The 15101-nt window shown below is 39.4% G+C and overlaps 1 protein-coding gene across 1 annotated transcript in view; it reads right to left on the bottom strand.

The window, feature by feature from the left end:
• abca3b (ATP-binding cassette, sub-family A (ABC1), member 3b) overlaps positions 1-15101 on the bottom strand; it is a 48313-nt gene that overhangs the window by 28233 nt on the left and 4979 nt on the right. Inside the window, exons 3-8 of the mRNA XM_017488733.3 lie at positions 8153-8408; positions 5789-5916; positions 5137-5302; positions 996-1255; positions 776-892; positions 378-498 (exon numbers count right to left, since the gene is read on the bottom strand). Coding sequence (XP_017344222.1) covers positions 378-498; positions 776-892; positions 996-1255; positions 5137-5302; positions 5789-5916; positions 8153-8408 — 1048 coding nt within the window. The remainder of the gene's footprint in view (positions 1-377; positions 499-775; positions 893-995; positions 1256-5136; positions 5303-5788; positions 5917-8152; positions 8409-15101) is intronic.

Below are 15101 nucleotides of genomic sequence, written 5' to 3'. Positions count from 1 at the left end.
CCTGTTATATATATATAATAATATGTCAGTTCAGATTTCATCAGGCATTTAAAGCCCTTAAACCTAGTTATTCAATTAAAATTGAATTTCCTCCATATAGTTTCTCCATTTGATCAGTACTCACTGCTGGATAAATCCCATAGCTGAAAATGTTCACAATAACCTTGACCTGGTCTTGCAAACACTACAGCTAAAAATAAATAAAGCAGATTTATTTTACAGCTATACGGATGGAACAAGGTTCACCTGAAGTAGCTGTTTAGGACAAACCGGGTGCTGGTTCTTGTGTTAAGAGTAATGTGTTCAGATTATGGAAGGGATTCACAAACAGTTCCACATATTCTCTAAAAAGAAAAATAGGAGTCTGAAGACGTTACCTCTGGAGAAGAAGGAGCTGATCATGAAACAGAAGCTGATAGTAGCCACGGCAAAAACAAGGAGGAAGACGAAGACTAGTGTAGGGTCACTATAGGTCAGCACTGCTCCATTTGGACTCACCTTTAACATCAAAAACACAAAAAGACATGCTTTACAAATAGCCTCATACAGAGATCCAGTCCAAATCCAATGCTTTCATGGTACTCTCTTTCTATTATTTGTTTCAATTCATCATATCTTCATGTTAAGTTCTAGATAACTACCCTATAAGAAGAACTGTGTCATTTCTTATCATCGGCACAAAGTTTGCAGATTTATTCATAATTGAAAGGTTAACCTAACACTGTGAAAACAACATTACAGCATGATTAAGCCAGTGAAGGCAACTAAAACCCACCTGGACACAGAAGAGTAAGGTGACAAAGAAGATAGAGATGGAGAGGAAAATGAAGAACATGAGGAACCAGGCACTCCAGTGCAGCCAGTTACTCAGACCCATCATTCTCATGTATTCCTGGAAATACATTTTTTAAATCCTTAAAAGTTCACAATGCAACACACTTATTACAGATAAATAACATGATCATGCATCTTCTCCATCCATTCCACAAACACACCTTGAGTTTTCTTTCCTTCTCCTGCACTATGGCTCGGACAATATTGAGGGAAGTGTAGGTGAAGCTGAGCACTAGCAAGAGGGGCAGCTGGTTCTGGATGGCCAGGATGAAGACATCATAGATGTAAGCCGGGTAAGGGAAGCGTGACAGCACGACCCGTGTCTGCATGAAGAGGGCAGTCGCTGCTGTCCTGTTGTAGGCCTTCATGATGGCTCGATCCACAGCATGCTGAACCATTAGGAAGCCCTCACGGTAATAACCTTTTCACATATGACAGCAAGAATTCTTATTTGTTACTCTACTACAGCAATGATAAATCCGTCCTATAATTTGTTCTTTCTGAAGGCTAATCAGGTTAATACTTTATGCATCACTAAGTAGAAGCATACTATGCTTACACATGCTCAGCTACATCACCAAAACATCCTTGTCCATCAGGTTTCCATGTCAACCAGTAAAATTCTCAGCATTGGCATGGAGTTGGTAAATAAATAGATGAGTTCTGTAAGTTTCTATTTAAGACTTTCTCCCCCCGTTCTCGTGACTGTTGTAATGAGCTGCATCACAATTCAGAAACTATGATCACAAGAATATTTGCTAAACTAGAAGATTGGTAAGATTCTTTTTAAAGCTTGTTTTATTCAATCAGTAACTGTAATAGAAAACCTGATTAGTGTTAATACTAAAAACCTGTCTAGAACATCTGTACACATAGTACATGTGTCTGTGATTTGAGACATATTTCTAGTTTGTTTGTACTACTCTCACTATTTATACTAGTACTGCACCATGAACACGCATCGCATTAATTTTTTCAAATGCGTGCTATCTTGCATACACAGAGTCAAAAGCAAGTATAAACCCAGCCTAAGCTCTATTTCATATTTCATGTTCATATTTCATATCTTCGTCAACCGCTTAATCCTAGTCAGGGTCGTAGTGGATCCAAAGCCTATACAGGGAACACTGGGTACAAGGCAAGAAAACACCCCAAACTGGATGCCTGTCCATTGTAGGGCACCATTCACACACTCATTCACACTTAGGGGCAATTTCGCAATTTTGTAGCCAATCTGTCTACCTGCATATACTTGGAAAGTGTGAGGAAATCCGAGAACCCAGAGAAAGCACGAAAGAACACGAGGAGAACGTGCAAAACTCCACACAGACAATAAACTGAGCTCAAACTCAGGACCCTGAAGCTTTACCCACTGCTGCAAAACACACCGCACATATTAGACAATGACTAAGCAATTAGATCCTAGCGTTGTTTATGAACAATCAGTCTGAAAAATAATGAAAAGCAGGTCCATGCTTATCCAGGTCCTCTGCTCTTATTATTTGTTGTGGTCAAATAAACCCCAGCATAAAGGGTTTCTAACTCACTGCACTTGTTTGCCATTTATTTATAGTAGTGTACGGCAGATGTACCATATGTTCCTTGTGGATCACTTATTAAATTTGTTCAAAAAAAGCAATCACTGACAATCTCTTCCTTTATATCTTCCTACAAGCCTTTTATAATGCTCTTTACCAAAAAAACAAAAGGTCAAAATATCATTATGCTCAAATGACATTCACATGTCTGAGGAAGGTGTTCAGAGACCACCGCCCACCTCACTCTTTTTCCACTGTCTCAAGATTTCAATGTTACTGGATTCGAGGCGTTAAGTTAATCTATATAAACTCAGCATGAATGCGCCACTTGAAGCAAATTCGTTTTGATCAGCCTCGGGAACTGGCTTTTTCTACAAAAAATGATAGTCATGTTCGGACATGTTATCGTATGATTTATTATATAATTTCCAGTGATCTCTTTCTTGTGTTCACTAAAAGGAAAGAAATAGTATGAAATTACTCATTGGGTTTATATTTTGGAACAATCAAACCAGTATAGTTCGTTAGAAAAAAGCTTCAGGCAGCTTTAAACAGAAACAAATGTGGGAGCGTGCAAAGGTTTTAGGCGCCCTATTTTTTTTGGTACAAACTTTGTTATAGATTTTTTTCTTTTGTGACTTCTACATGATTAAGTCAGTACAAAAAACAATTTAGATTTGCAAACATTAGTTTTCTAGCAAACCAATTAAATGTTACATGTCATTAAAGAAAGTAGCATATTATGTAAGAGACCAGATTTCAGACAAAAAAAAAAATACACAATGAAAGCTGCTGGATTTTGCTGAAAAAATAAGAAGCGACAGTCAAAGTCTCCAGAAGAACTTTGGCTGGTTCTGCAAGATGCACAATAAAACGCAGAGCTCATTTCCTTATAAAACTACACAAATTGTACCGGAGACTACTATTTTAATTTTTAGATTTTTGTCACACCAAATAATGACTTTGTTTCATTTACCACTGTTTACTGCTCTTTACTGTATTTTTTTAATGCAGAAACGTTTACTTAAATTATTTTGAAGACATCTTTGCTCTACAGCATTTTTTTGTATGTGCCTAAAACTTTTGTGCAGTACTGTGTGTATGGAGCATGCATACATGGGATTCATAAAACCAACCCTTCCACAGCTCAAGCTGAAGACCTTCAAATTACAAAGCTACTTTTTAAAGTCTCTTACACTTCTAAAGCATTAGCAAACTATCTCAAACAAATGATTGCCTGTAACTTGAAAAGCTTAAAATGATTTTTTACATGGTCCTATTTTCATTTGTTGTAATTAGTTTCATGCTTTAAATATGAAGCTTTTGCAATGCACTGCTTATGTTACCTACATCTTGGTAACATTTCCTATATTGTAAAAACGCACAGCTTCAATGGCTTCATAAAACAAGTCAACTTAATAAAAATGTATAAATTATTTTTATATTTTTAAATTATTTTTTCACAGAGTGCCTTCATAACACATTCATGAGCATTGAATAAATATTTTAGAAATGCTGGTAAATTTATGAACAGTTTATGTCAAAACGCATAAGACGGTATTGGAAGTTTTATGTAACTTTGTCTTTTTTATCCTATTATCATTGTGAGTTGACTGATTTAGATACTGTGCTAATGTATAATGTTTATGAATGTGTTACAAAAGCACTATGTAGGTACCCTTCAAATAGTGAACCTAGGGTGACCATACGTCCTTTCCCCCCCAGACATGTCCTCTCCTTCAGACGTTAAAATTTGGCTTTAGTTTCATTATGATGTGCACTGCTTTAACCCCTCTCTGTAATTCCCGCCTTCTCGCACACCAGTTGGTTGATTATAAAAGGCTTGCAGCAACTATTGGTCAAATTCCTGCCTCTCAACCATTAGCCTACTCTCAGCAAATGCATGAAGGCAAAACGTTGTTGTATATGGCAACAAACAGTTGCTTGACAACAGAAGCAAATGACAGCTGTCCTGAGTCGAAACAATGTCCATGGCCATATAAGGTAAACTTTCATTTCATGTTATCAAATTACTTTGTAAATGATGGTAGAAGGTACACTCATGGCATCTAATATTTTATTTTATTCCAGGGATATTCAAAAGAATGTTGGAAAAAATGTAAAACGTGGGCAGACTGAAACCTATTTTATTTATATATACACTTACGTGATGAGAATAGTGTGTCTTTTTCAGTGTATTAAAGTCTGCATTCATAGTAACACTGTTTTGAAAGCTATTAACCCCCCCCCCCCCCCCCCCCCAAACACTTTTTGGAAAACTAGAATATGGTCACCCTAATGAACCACTCAAACAGTTTTCCTCCATGATGAAGGAAAAGGGTTAAGATCAGCAACAATTAGCAAACCTGTGTTTTCGAAGCTCTCACTCATAACTTGAAGGGATGTGCATATCAAGTTGAGAACTCAGATTTTAACTGCTTTAGCACTTAAAGACAGTATTATATCAATATAAAATGCACTGACTAAGATCCATTTAACTTCCTAAATAAGAAGACAGCATTATTTGCTAAGTGAGTTAACGTTACAGCATGTAGCTTGTTTGCTCATGGAAATAAACCAGTCAGTACAAGACGAGAAAGCAAAAACAGTCCTAACTACTTGCTGTGATTGATTGATCACTGATGACTCAGCCATGACTTACCCTATGCTATTGACTGCTGAGCACCGAACTATTGTAAGCCAATCTTTATAAATGCTCTCTTATCTAAATTACCAAAAGTACTAAAGTATTTAAATCACTGACCTGGAGTGCCCCCATAAGAATCGTGCTGCTCTCGAGGTCCAGGCAACTGAACGAGGGGGAACAGGCCGAGAGTGTGCCAGTCAAGGTCATTGTTTGGATTCAGCTCTGATTTTTCCTTGGGAGGAGCATTTCGGGGGTTATAGGTGAAGCGCAGGTGATACCTGACCTGTAATGGAAAGGAATGGTAACAAAATAAGACAGAAAACAAGAAAAACATCATGAAATTACAAATTACAGTTAGGGACAGAATTAAAACCGGGAAAAAGAGATGTGAAACCCCCTGGAGCATTTATCAAAAATCTGACTCCTAAGAGCAGTAAAAGAAAACTAATCCAGAAACAGTTCTCACACTGACCATCCCCTAATGTAATTCTCAACCAAGAAACCAACTGCATTTACTGTTAATACTCTACTCTGGCTTCATTGTGAACACTAAGGTCATACAGCGGTTGTGTTGGCTGAGCAGTCAAAACTAGTGCCAAATTAATTGAAGTACACTGGTTCTAAAGGTCAAATTCCTAATGCTTTGTTCACTGTTTTGAGTGTTTGACACTTCATTGTTACTTACACAGCACTGAAACAGTCAATATTTTATTAAGAACTGTTTTAAACAGGTTTAGCAGGGTTTTGGTTTTTAGCTTTAAGCCTTTACCTGAAGTGGGAGAGGTTCATCATCTTGAGTAAACAAGTGCTCAAACACCACTGCTGCCAGGATCTTTGCTGATTCAGGGTCTGTCTTCACAAACTCCTCAAACTGATGCTCAGTCTCAAACCCACGCACTGAAGAAAGATTGCAAGAATAAAGGGTTTTAAAAAAAATAATTACAAAAACTACCAGCAAACTGTACAGAACTTCACTCAAATTGTAGGAACAATTTAATGCAATGACAGAAACTCAGCCTTGACTTTATTCTTAGACACTATGCCATGAACTAATCTCTAAGCATTAATAGCTGTTCAATTTAAAGTATCATAACAAAGTATTAGGTATTACTGAATCACAATAAAAACAACTTTTGATTAAAGCTACAGTAAGCAATGCAATTAAAATGTATTCAAAATACTAGATACAAAAATAGTAATTTAGCTGTTAATTAAAGCTGTCTTGGTAGATTTGGTACTTATGTGTTTGAACTAATGTGGCATACCTCATCATGGCACAGAAAACGTCAGACAACTATCAGTGTCAGTGTTGTAAAGCCAGTGTTTAACAAAATGTATTAAAATAAAAGATAGAACATGGAAAAGTACCTCAAATGAGCTCTAGAACACTAGAAAGCTGGAGAGCAAAAATGCCCGTTGCTCTCAATAAGGGTGAAAATGTTTGTTTTGCTCTGGTGCCTCAATTCTTTGGTCGTGCCCTATTCTGCAACCCTAAAGTTTTCAACCTACACTTTTGGTAACAATTCTCAATTTTTATAATGTTTGTGAAATATCTATTGGCATGGAAACATTAATTCTCAGCATATTTTAGGACCAAGTTAAAGAATTTATAATGTTACAAAATGCATCAATCCACTGAATGGACAATTTAAGTGCTTAGATTTGTTTCAGCTTTCACCAGGTCCTCCAACCACTGGATGCACTCTGAATCTCATCATGTATGTTGGTGTTTCTTACGGTTAGAGCTGGGCAATATATACTGTTTATAAAATACTTAGGATTCTCCAACAAGTTAGGAAATTTTTAATTGCGTTACTAGCACTGTTTGTTCACATATATTAGGATTTTTTTTTTGAGTCCTTGCATATTAAACATATTAAATAGCAATAAGAATTTATATTTATTATTATTAATACTATTATTACTATTAATAAGTATTACTAGTATTATTATTAATACTATTATTACTATTATTTTTTGTATTGTTATATTTATTTGTAAAAAATTATTTCTATCTTCAGCCTTGTTTTAATTGGAGAGTGAGTGAGTAAGCGAGTATGTGATTGTATGAGTGAGAGAGAGAGAGAGAGAGAGAGAGAGAGAGAGAGAGAGAGAGAGAGAGAGAACTGTTGTCCACTAGAGCTACAGCCATCAGTCAACAGGCACCAAAACAATGAAGACAGACAGGTTCCACAGTCTGATTCCTTTTGTGGAAAAAAAAAAACTAGCCTGCTCTGTCTGCTTCCAGTTTACCCCTGTCTTGCCTGGGGCACAACCCTTGTTTTCCTTCATTCCTGCTTGATCAGGAGCAACAAATAACAGCAGTTTTTCATATGCATGCAAATGATAACAGTTACTGCACATGCTCAGTGTAAAAGAACTGAACACCTGACAGGAAACATTCTAGATACAGTATAAGCTACAATTTCAACTTGGCACCACCCTTTAAATGACAAAGCAGTGAAACAATATCCATGGGCATCCATTCAAGCAACCAGCTCCACCACATGATCCACTTTGATTGAACTAGACTAAACTGCAAAATCAGGAAAATAAGCACTTTTTCCCTTCCTCTTTTCCAGAATAAGACTACAGCAGTCAGCTCATGTTTGAGTAGCTGGACATTCTGCTGTATTATTAGCAAAATGAAAGCCACCATGTGACTTGTAAAAAGCCCTCTTTTTCTGTTATCACGAAGACAGATAATGGTCTGACGGCATACCTTGTACATTCTCCATGAAGTGCATTAACTACACACAGCACTAAACCAACATGTACTAAACCAACATGACTCATTATACAAGCTGTGTCCTTTTTATGGCTCTAAGCAGGATACATTTATAACTGATATGGGTAATGAAAAGCATAGAGAGCCACAGTTCCATTCATAAATGATCTAATAAACATGCATGAATATAACAGCTACTGGAATCGAATGTGCAGTTCCTGTATTGGGCATGTTGGGCATACATGTTAATTGCAAAATTTCCCCCTTCCTAAAGTCATCACATGGTACACCTGTGGCAAGTCACCATCCATTATCTACCTGATCCAGGTGTGTGAGGAGCTGGAAAAGAACACAGACTGAATAATTAAACGGTATAAACATTCGCTCTCTCTGTACAGGCCTCACCAGCACTGATGGTGCCATGTTCCAGACTGAGCTGCACATCCTCAGCCACCTGGCGTACTATGCTGGAATTTGCCGGCACGTAGGCGAGTTGCAGGCCTATGGGCAACTTATCAGGAGGCTGTTCCAGTGAGAAACTATCGTAATGCGTGGCATTGGGGTAGTTGGTAAAGGACACCTTCTGACGCAGTACAATCAGGATGGCAGAGAACAGGAGGGGCAGTGTGATCTCCACCAACGTCACCAAGATCTGACGCTTCTGCAAGGATAATAAGAAAGTGTAAGACAGAAAATGAAACGGAGAAACAAAGTGTAGATATATAAAGTGAAGAAAAAAACATTAGCCCATAAACCTGCATTATAAACTCTCAAGCTAATTCACATAGCTGTAAAATAAATAAATAAATAAATAAATAAATAAAAGTTAAGTACAAAGTACAGGTGTGTAAAGATGGTTGCTGTGATGGAGTTCTGGGGAATGGTTTGATAACTGTGGATGTGGATGGTGGGAGGCAGAGGTGTATGGAGTATTCTGACTCCCTCAGGAAAGAAGCTGCTTCAAGTCTATATTCAAGTCTGCTGGTGGTGCCACGGATGCTCAAGTACCTTCTGCCAGATGGCAAGAGGGTGAAGAGTCCATTCGAGGGGTGGGAGGCGTCAACACTGCAAGGACTTTTGCAGTCTGCGAAAAGTCCTGCAAAGCACCATTGTTGTGCTGGAGGTGGTATTGCTGATCCAGACAGACTGGGGCCTCTCAGTCAGAAAGTCTAGGATCCAGTTGCAGAAGGATTTGTTGAAAACCTCAGCTCAGGCTCAGCTTTATCAGCTTTTGTGGGATGACTGTGTTGACTGCTGAACTGGGGTCTATGAAACTGCATCCTCACATAATTGTCCTTTTTGTCCAGGTGGGTCAGAGACAGATGGATGGCAGTAGATATGGTGTCTTCTGTTAAGCATTTAAGGTAGGAATGGGTCCAGTGTGGTGTACCCATGCTCTTTATGTTTTTCATGACCAGCTGCTCAAAGCACTTTGTGATGATAGGTGTGAGTGCAACTGGCCAGAAGTCCTTGAGGCAGGACACAGGTGATTTCATTGGCAGAGGGATGATGGTGGTCGTCTTGAAGCACACAGGGATAACTTCTTGACTGATCAACACATTGCCTGAGTACCCAGCCATGTGTGTTGTCAGGACCAGCAGCTTCCCATGGGTTAGCTCTGGGCAGAGTTTTACTGAGGTCTACTGCAGACAGGCAGAGTACTTGGTCTATGGACGTTGGGGTGGTCTTCCCTACCAGCACATTGTTCTATGCATCAACCCCTGCAAAGAAATCATTCAGTGTATCTGGGAACAAAGCATCACCATCACCACAAACCTTGCTAACGAAGTATGAATTCTTCACATGGTGAATGGCATGTTTTGATTATTGTTGGATAGCTATATGCCATAGTGAAATGGACATATGTATAGGAAGCCACACAACTCAAAAGCTGATCAAACTTAGCTACACAGAAGAACCACGCAGCTTGGACTAAATACCTGCGTGGCCTGCTGGGTAGCGCAGTGCGAACCACTGTATAGCGCAGCGTGGATCAATTGGCATGCGCAATGCCCTGGACAGCACTGAGCAAGCAGCTTCTTCCAAGAGCAGGAACATGTAACTTCAGGCTTATGTGCATGGTCGTAAGTAATAAATGATTAACTATTTAGTCTCTCTCAGTTTAGGAGCTACTCTGCTCAGTGGGTCATGCAGGTCTCTTGGCTCCAAACACGAGCAGTTGAGCAGAGTAGAGAGGGAGCATTGATTTTTCCACCAGAGTGAAATATGTACATTTTATGCACAAAATTTTAAAGAGTATTCAAACAGAAAAACTGACAGCTCTAAATTACTGTAAGGCACAAAGTTAACTTTATTATTATTTACACTGATCCTTTAATACCATGGAAAACATCCACAGAAATGTACTTGTGTTGTCTTTTCATATTTAATTAATCCTGGTCTTCAAAATCCTACCCCTGTATAAAGCCTTTTTTCTTTCAGTCAGACACATGCTCCTCCCGGGTTTCCTATCCATCCTCCCTTGAACTTGGTTTCCTAGCAACACTGACTGCAGCAGCAAGAGGAATGGGGACAAAGACCGTGCCTCATCTTTGGTGAAAATAACAAGTCTTTTCACCAAACTCCTGAATGGTTAGTTCAGAAAGCTTAAAATGTCTCTATTTAACAGGAAAATAAAGAACAGGCAAACAGAGTTAGAACTGCAGTAACTGCACACCCCCATCAGGCGCAGTGCTTGGGAGGAGGAGTCTGGCATAAGAAGATGGTTCAGTGACTCACTCCATTATTGATTTACTGATTGTGTGCATAAGTAAATGAGGACAAAAAGACACCAAGTCTATAGCCAAATGTTTTACGGGAAAATGTAATGCATTTTTCCAAACATCCCTTACTATACGACTAGATGAGTCACAAGTAGGTTCTTTGAACTGACTGAAAAAAGCAACAGATACTGTATTTGCTCTGTTTAGTGATTCTAGGCCTCCCAGACTGCCACTGTAGATCTTGAACACTTATTATATGATAATACTGTAAAATGTGATAAACTGTTATAATGTTAATATGTAATATCTTCAGATTTTACAGCTATACAACTAAAACTTTTTTCTTTCTCTACAAATCCCCTATTTGTATTCTCTTTGTTTTATTGATTACTAATATAAACAAATGCTTATGAAGAAAAGGAGAAGCAAAAGCCTACTGCTGCCAGTTCACCTGATGACAGGTACATAGGTAGGAGTGTAATAAAAGATGCAAGGAAATGGGACTCCAAAGTGGCACAATAGAAGTGTGCTTGCCCTATAGTCTGGAGATCATCCTGATGAATCTTGACGATGCCATAGCAATCTGTGGCCTGGGAGTTCAAGAGAGCAAAATTGCCCATGCCCTCTGGGTGTGAGACGGCATTTCTGTCTCCCCTGTCAATCAGAGCAACACTAACAAATCATGGATATCTGTGAGTTCATGTATGAGGAACAGGGCAGTTAGCATTTTCCTCTGAGTGTGTTCAGCTGCAGTGTGAAGTAGCATGAACAGCAGTTTGAAAAGTTGTGGTGGCTGGTGTCACGTGTCTTCGAGGAAGCACCCGTTTGCCCTCACACTACTGTACACAGCTGGTAGCTGCCATGTGATGGGGAAAGCTAGGTAGTGGGTGTGATGAAAATGAAGAAAATGGGGTAACATTTTTAAAAAAGGGAATGAGACAGCCAATGAAATGTTAGAATTTACAACTAAAAATTACCATAAGCTAAGCTATTTAAACAGGAATTCTAAAAAGCATTGTTCATGATCATTTCCAAAATGTCTTAAACTGTGTGGCTGAATTTCTTAGGGGAAGCATGCGAGAAGGTGACATTTTTACCCCAGACTGAGTACCACCCATATTGTCATAACTCCAAAGTCTGGGACCTTAGAAAAATTAAAATTCACAGAATGGAGTCAGGCAAAAGTGCTGACCAGGAATTTGTTGAAGAATGTAACTAAAGACAGTTACACATACAAACTAGAGAGGCAATTTGGCAATGAAGTCTTGTATTCCTTCCTTATCATCATATCAACTACTCACAAGTAGAAGGAGCAAAATTCAGCCCTCCTCCTCACTTACTAACAGCATGAACAAATTCTAATGACAGTCTTTACTGTCTTAATAAATATGCACATATATGGACAATTAAAAAATATTTTTTTTATTAATGCTAGCGTAGATGGTGTTGGGTGTCATAAACCACGCTAGACTTGCATGTGTTTTCTGACTCTGTTTACTGAACACTTCCTCATACATACATACATAATCGTTCCACATATAAAATCTCTGTAATGCACTAGTCAAACTACAGCAAGAAATTTTTGGGGGGTATGTCTGTACTTTGAATCTGTATTATGACTGGTAGTGCAAAGGCTTTCTTATCACATGCCCACAGCGTGTCGTCTTGGGCGACACTATTTGTTGTGGAGTACACGGCACAGCAGCAGTAGGTTCTAAGTAAGGAACAGATGTTCCTTGATATGCCCCAGGCAATTGCTCACTTGGAACCATGGGCAGGTTACCTTCCTCAGCATCTGTTATGCAGTCGGGTAGATCTTGTTCATGTTGAGTAGCAGTTCTCCCTGGAATGGCTTGGAGATGTTTGTAATTCCTGCGAAGTTCTCCATGGTCAGATGACAAATTTTATGACCTCGGCTGTTCAGCTTGACAATTTACAATCTCTTTTATCGTCCACTCTTTTTCACCATCCAACTTTAGGCGCAAGGAGTCCCCAGGATGTAGTGGCGATAAGGATCTAGCACCGTGTTGTCAAGTGAAGAAGTATCTGCAAGATTCCTACAGTCTGTGATCCTTAGCTTTCACTCTTTTCAAGTCAGGACATCCTGGGGCCAAGCTACTTGCAGTCACTGGAACTGTAGTTCTGAGGTGCCTACCCATGAAAAGTTGCGATGGACTGCACCCCATAGCTGCTATTGGAGTTGCCTTACATGCAAGAAGGGCCAAGAAAGGGTCGTCCTGCTTCAGAATCTTCTTTGATGTCTGAACAGCCCTCTCTGCCTCTACGTTTGATTGCGGGAAGTGAGGGCTTGATGTCACGTGAACAAAGCCGTACTGTTCTGCAAATATCTTAAACTCAACTGATGTGAACTGTCGAACGTTGTCAGAGAACAGCCTTTCAGGGATGCCAAAACGTGCAAACATACTCTTTAACTTGCCAATTACTCATATGCTTGTCATGTCCACCATGTCAATAAATCTCGAGTAATAGTCCACTACTACAAGGTATTGATGGCCACCTACATAGCAGAGATCTACCCCAAGGTGTCTCCATGGACCTGGGGTAACTTTGTTACCAGCAATGACTCCTTGCATTGAGTTGGCCTATTAATCTGATACAACTGGCATTGACTCACTTTGCATTTTAGATCAGGCTGATGCCTGGCCACCATACTGATAGGCGAGCCTGCTTGCAACACTTGCAAAGTCCTTGGTGGCCTTTGTGAATGTGAGCAAGTACTTCATCTCTCATTTTAACTGGGATCACAATTCTTGATCTGTGCAGGAGAAGCCCTGTCGACTCGCTCAAAAACCCCTGTTGGCTAAAGTAGACTCACAAATTGACAGCGTTTACATGTTTAGGCCACCCTTGGCTGACATATTTAAGAACGCTTTGCAGCTCCTCTTCTGCTTTTGTAGCATCAGCTATCTGCTATAGCTTCTGAGATGAAGCCGGCAAGTGCTCCTCAACTTCAGCTATGTAGGCCTTGACTTCCTCTTCGTGGTCTGACTGTTGAGTTGGCCAAGGGGTGTCTGGACAGTGTGTCTGCTATAAGCAGACTTTCCCGGGGTATACAGTGCCACTTGGATGAATCGCATCATCCTAATTAGGAGTTGCTGATAGCGGATGGGGACCTCGTCAAGGTTTTTCTGGTTTATCGAAGGGACTAAAGGTTTATGATTAGTGAGTACTTTAAAGGACTCCAAACCACAGAGCTATCAGCTCTTCGTTTTCTGACTCTGTTTACAGAATATTGGGTTTAAAGAGCAGGGTCAGTCATGGCGCTCCTAACCAATCCATTTGAGGGTTAAACGCCTTACCCAAGGGTTCCTCTTTGGCAGCTTGGCAATGCTAGGATTTAAATTCACAACATTGGTACGTGAGTGGTTTAACCACTGAGCCACTACTGCATTTTAAACAAGACAAACCAGTTAATCCTGACACACAAGCTATCAGGTTCCCTTTTTCCCCTCACCCATCTAACCCAAGTTAATAATTTTTCCACCTCCCAGGCTTGTTCCATACTAGCACTGCTTTAAACTGTAATGAATCTGATATTTGATTAGATGCACAATATCCAGTTGCTTTAAAGTCTAAATGGTCCCAGTCCTCAAAATACTACCTATTCCAGTTGTCTACTGTCTATATCAGAACCATTTTGTCAATGTAACCTCCAGCTTCAATACAAATCAAGCTCTTTCTTCATCTTACTGTTACTCAGGACATCAGCAAAATTTTGATCTCTTATGATCCAGAGCTTTGATCAAAAAGTTAATTAGCAGTACTTAGAATAATGAAGACTACAGCAGGGGCAGAGCTATTTCCTACAAAGCTCCCAACTATATATTCTTCCTGTTAGTGTGCCTGCCCCACCTCCTGCACCAGAGCGATCAATGACAGCATTCTCACATCCTCTGTTACAGTCTGGTTCCTGTCTTCTTCCTCTCATCTGAAGAAACTGCTGACCTGAATTGCTTAACAGATCACTGGATGGCTACTGATCTAAATAACAAATTGTTCACTACCAAAGCAAGGACCCCACCCATCCAATAATCAGTTTGTTTCTGAAGCCACCACAACAGCTTCCTTCCATGTGCTATTAACCAATATAAAAAGAGATTATTCTGATTTCTAACTCATCCAATCCATAATTCCACATTCTGTTATTGCAGTCTTTACTTATGCTCTTAGTACTATTCATAAAGCTGCCTAATTATATATACATCTGTAACTCATGTTTACGTCTGGCATGATATGCTGTATAGGTGGACTGATGTAGTTAAAAAAATTGTTTTTAAATTTATAGCTGCTATGAATATTGATTATTAGTAATGCAGGAGAAAGATGTTCTGTGTTCGATTAAATGCACAGTGCTTGATTTGTCAACAGCTGTAACACTAAATGTATAGTGCATCATATAGTTGAATAAAGTGACTTAGTAAGTGAATTGGCAACTAAATTTCCCGTGTGTGAGAACGCATGTGTGCATGGTGCCCTGTAATGGGACCAGCATCCCATCTGGGGTTTATTCCCACCTCAGGTAAAGTGTTCCACTGTCGCACCAAATCGCTCCCAAGTGTTTAGTTATATACTCAATCCAAACAGAAAAGTCCACAGCTCAATGAGTTCAC

The sequence above is a fragment of the Ictalurus punctatus genome, chromosome 2 (assembly GCF_001660625.3).
Source record: "Ictalurus punctatus breed USDA103 chromosome 2, Coco_2.0, whole genome shotgun sequence".
Lineage (NCBI taxonomy): Eukaryota > Metazoa > Chordata > Actinopteri > Siluriformes > Ictaluridae > Ictalurus > Ictalurus punctatus.
The sequence above is the reverse complement of the archived record's forward strand: the minus strand, read 5'-3'. Positions and strand labels throughout refer to the sequence as shown.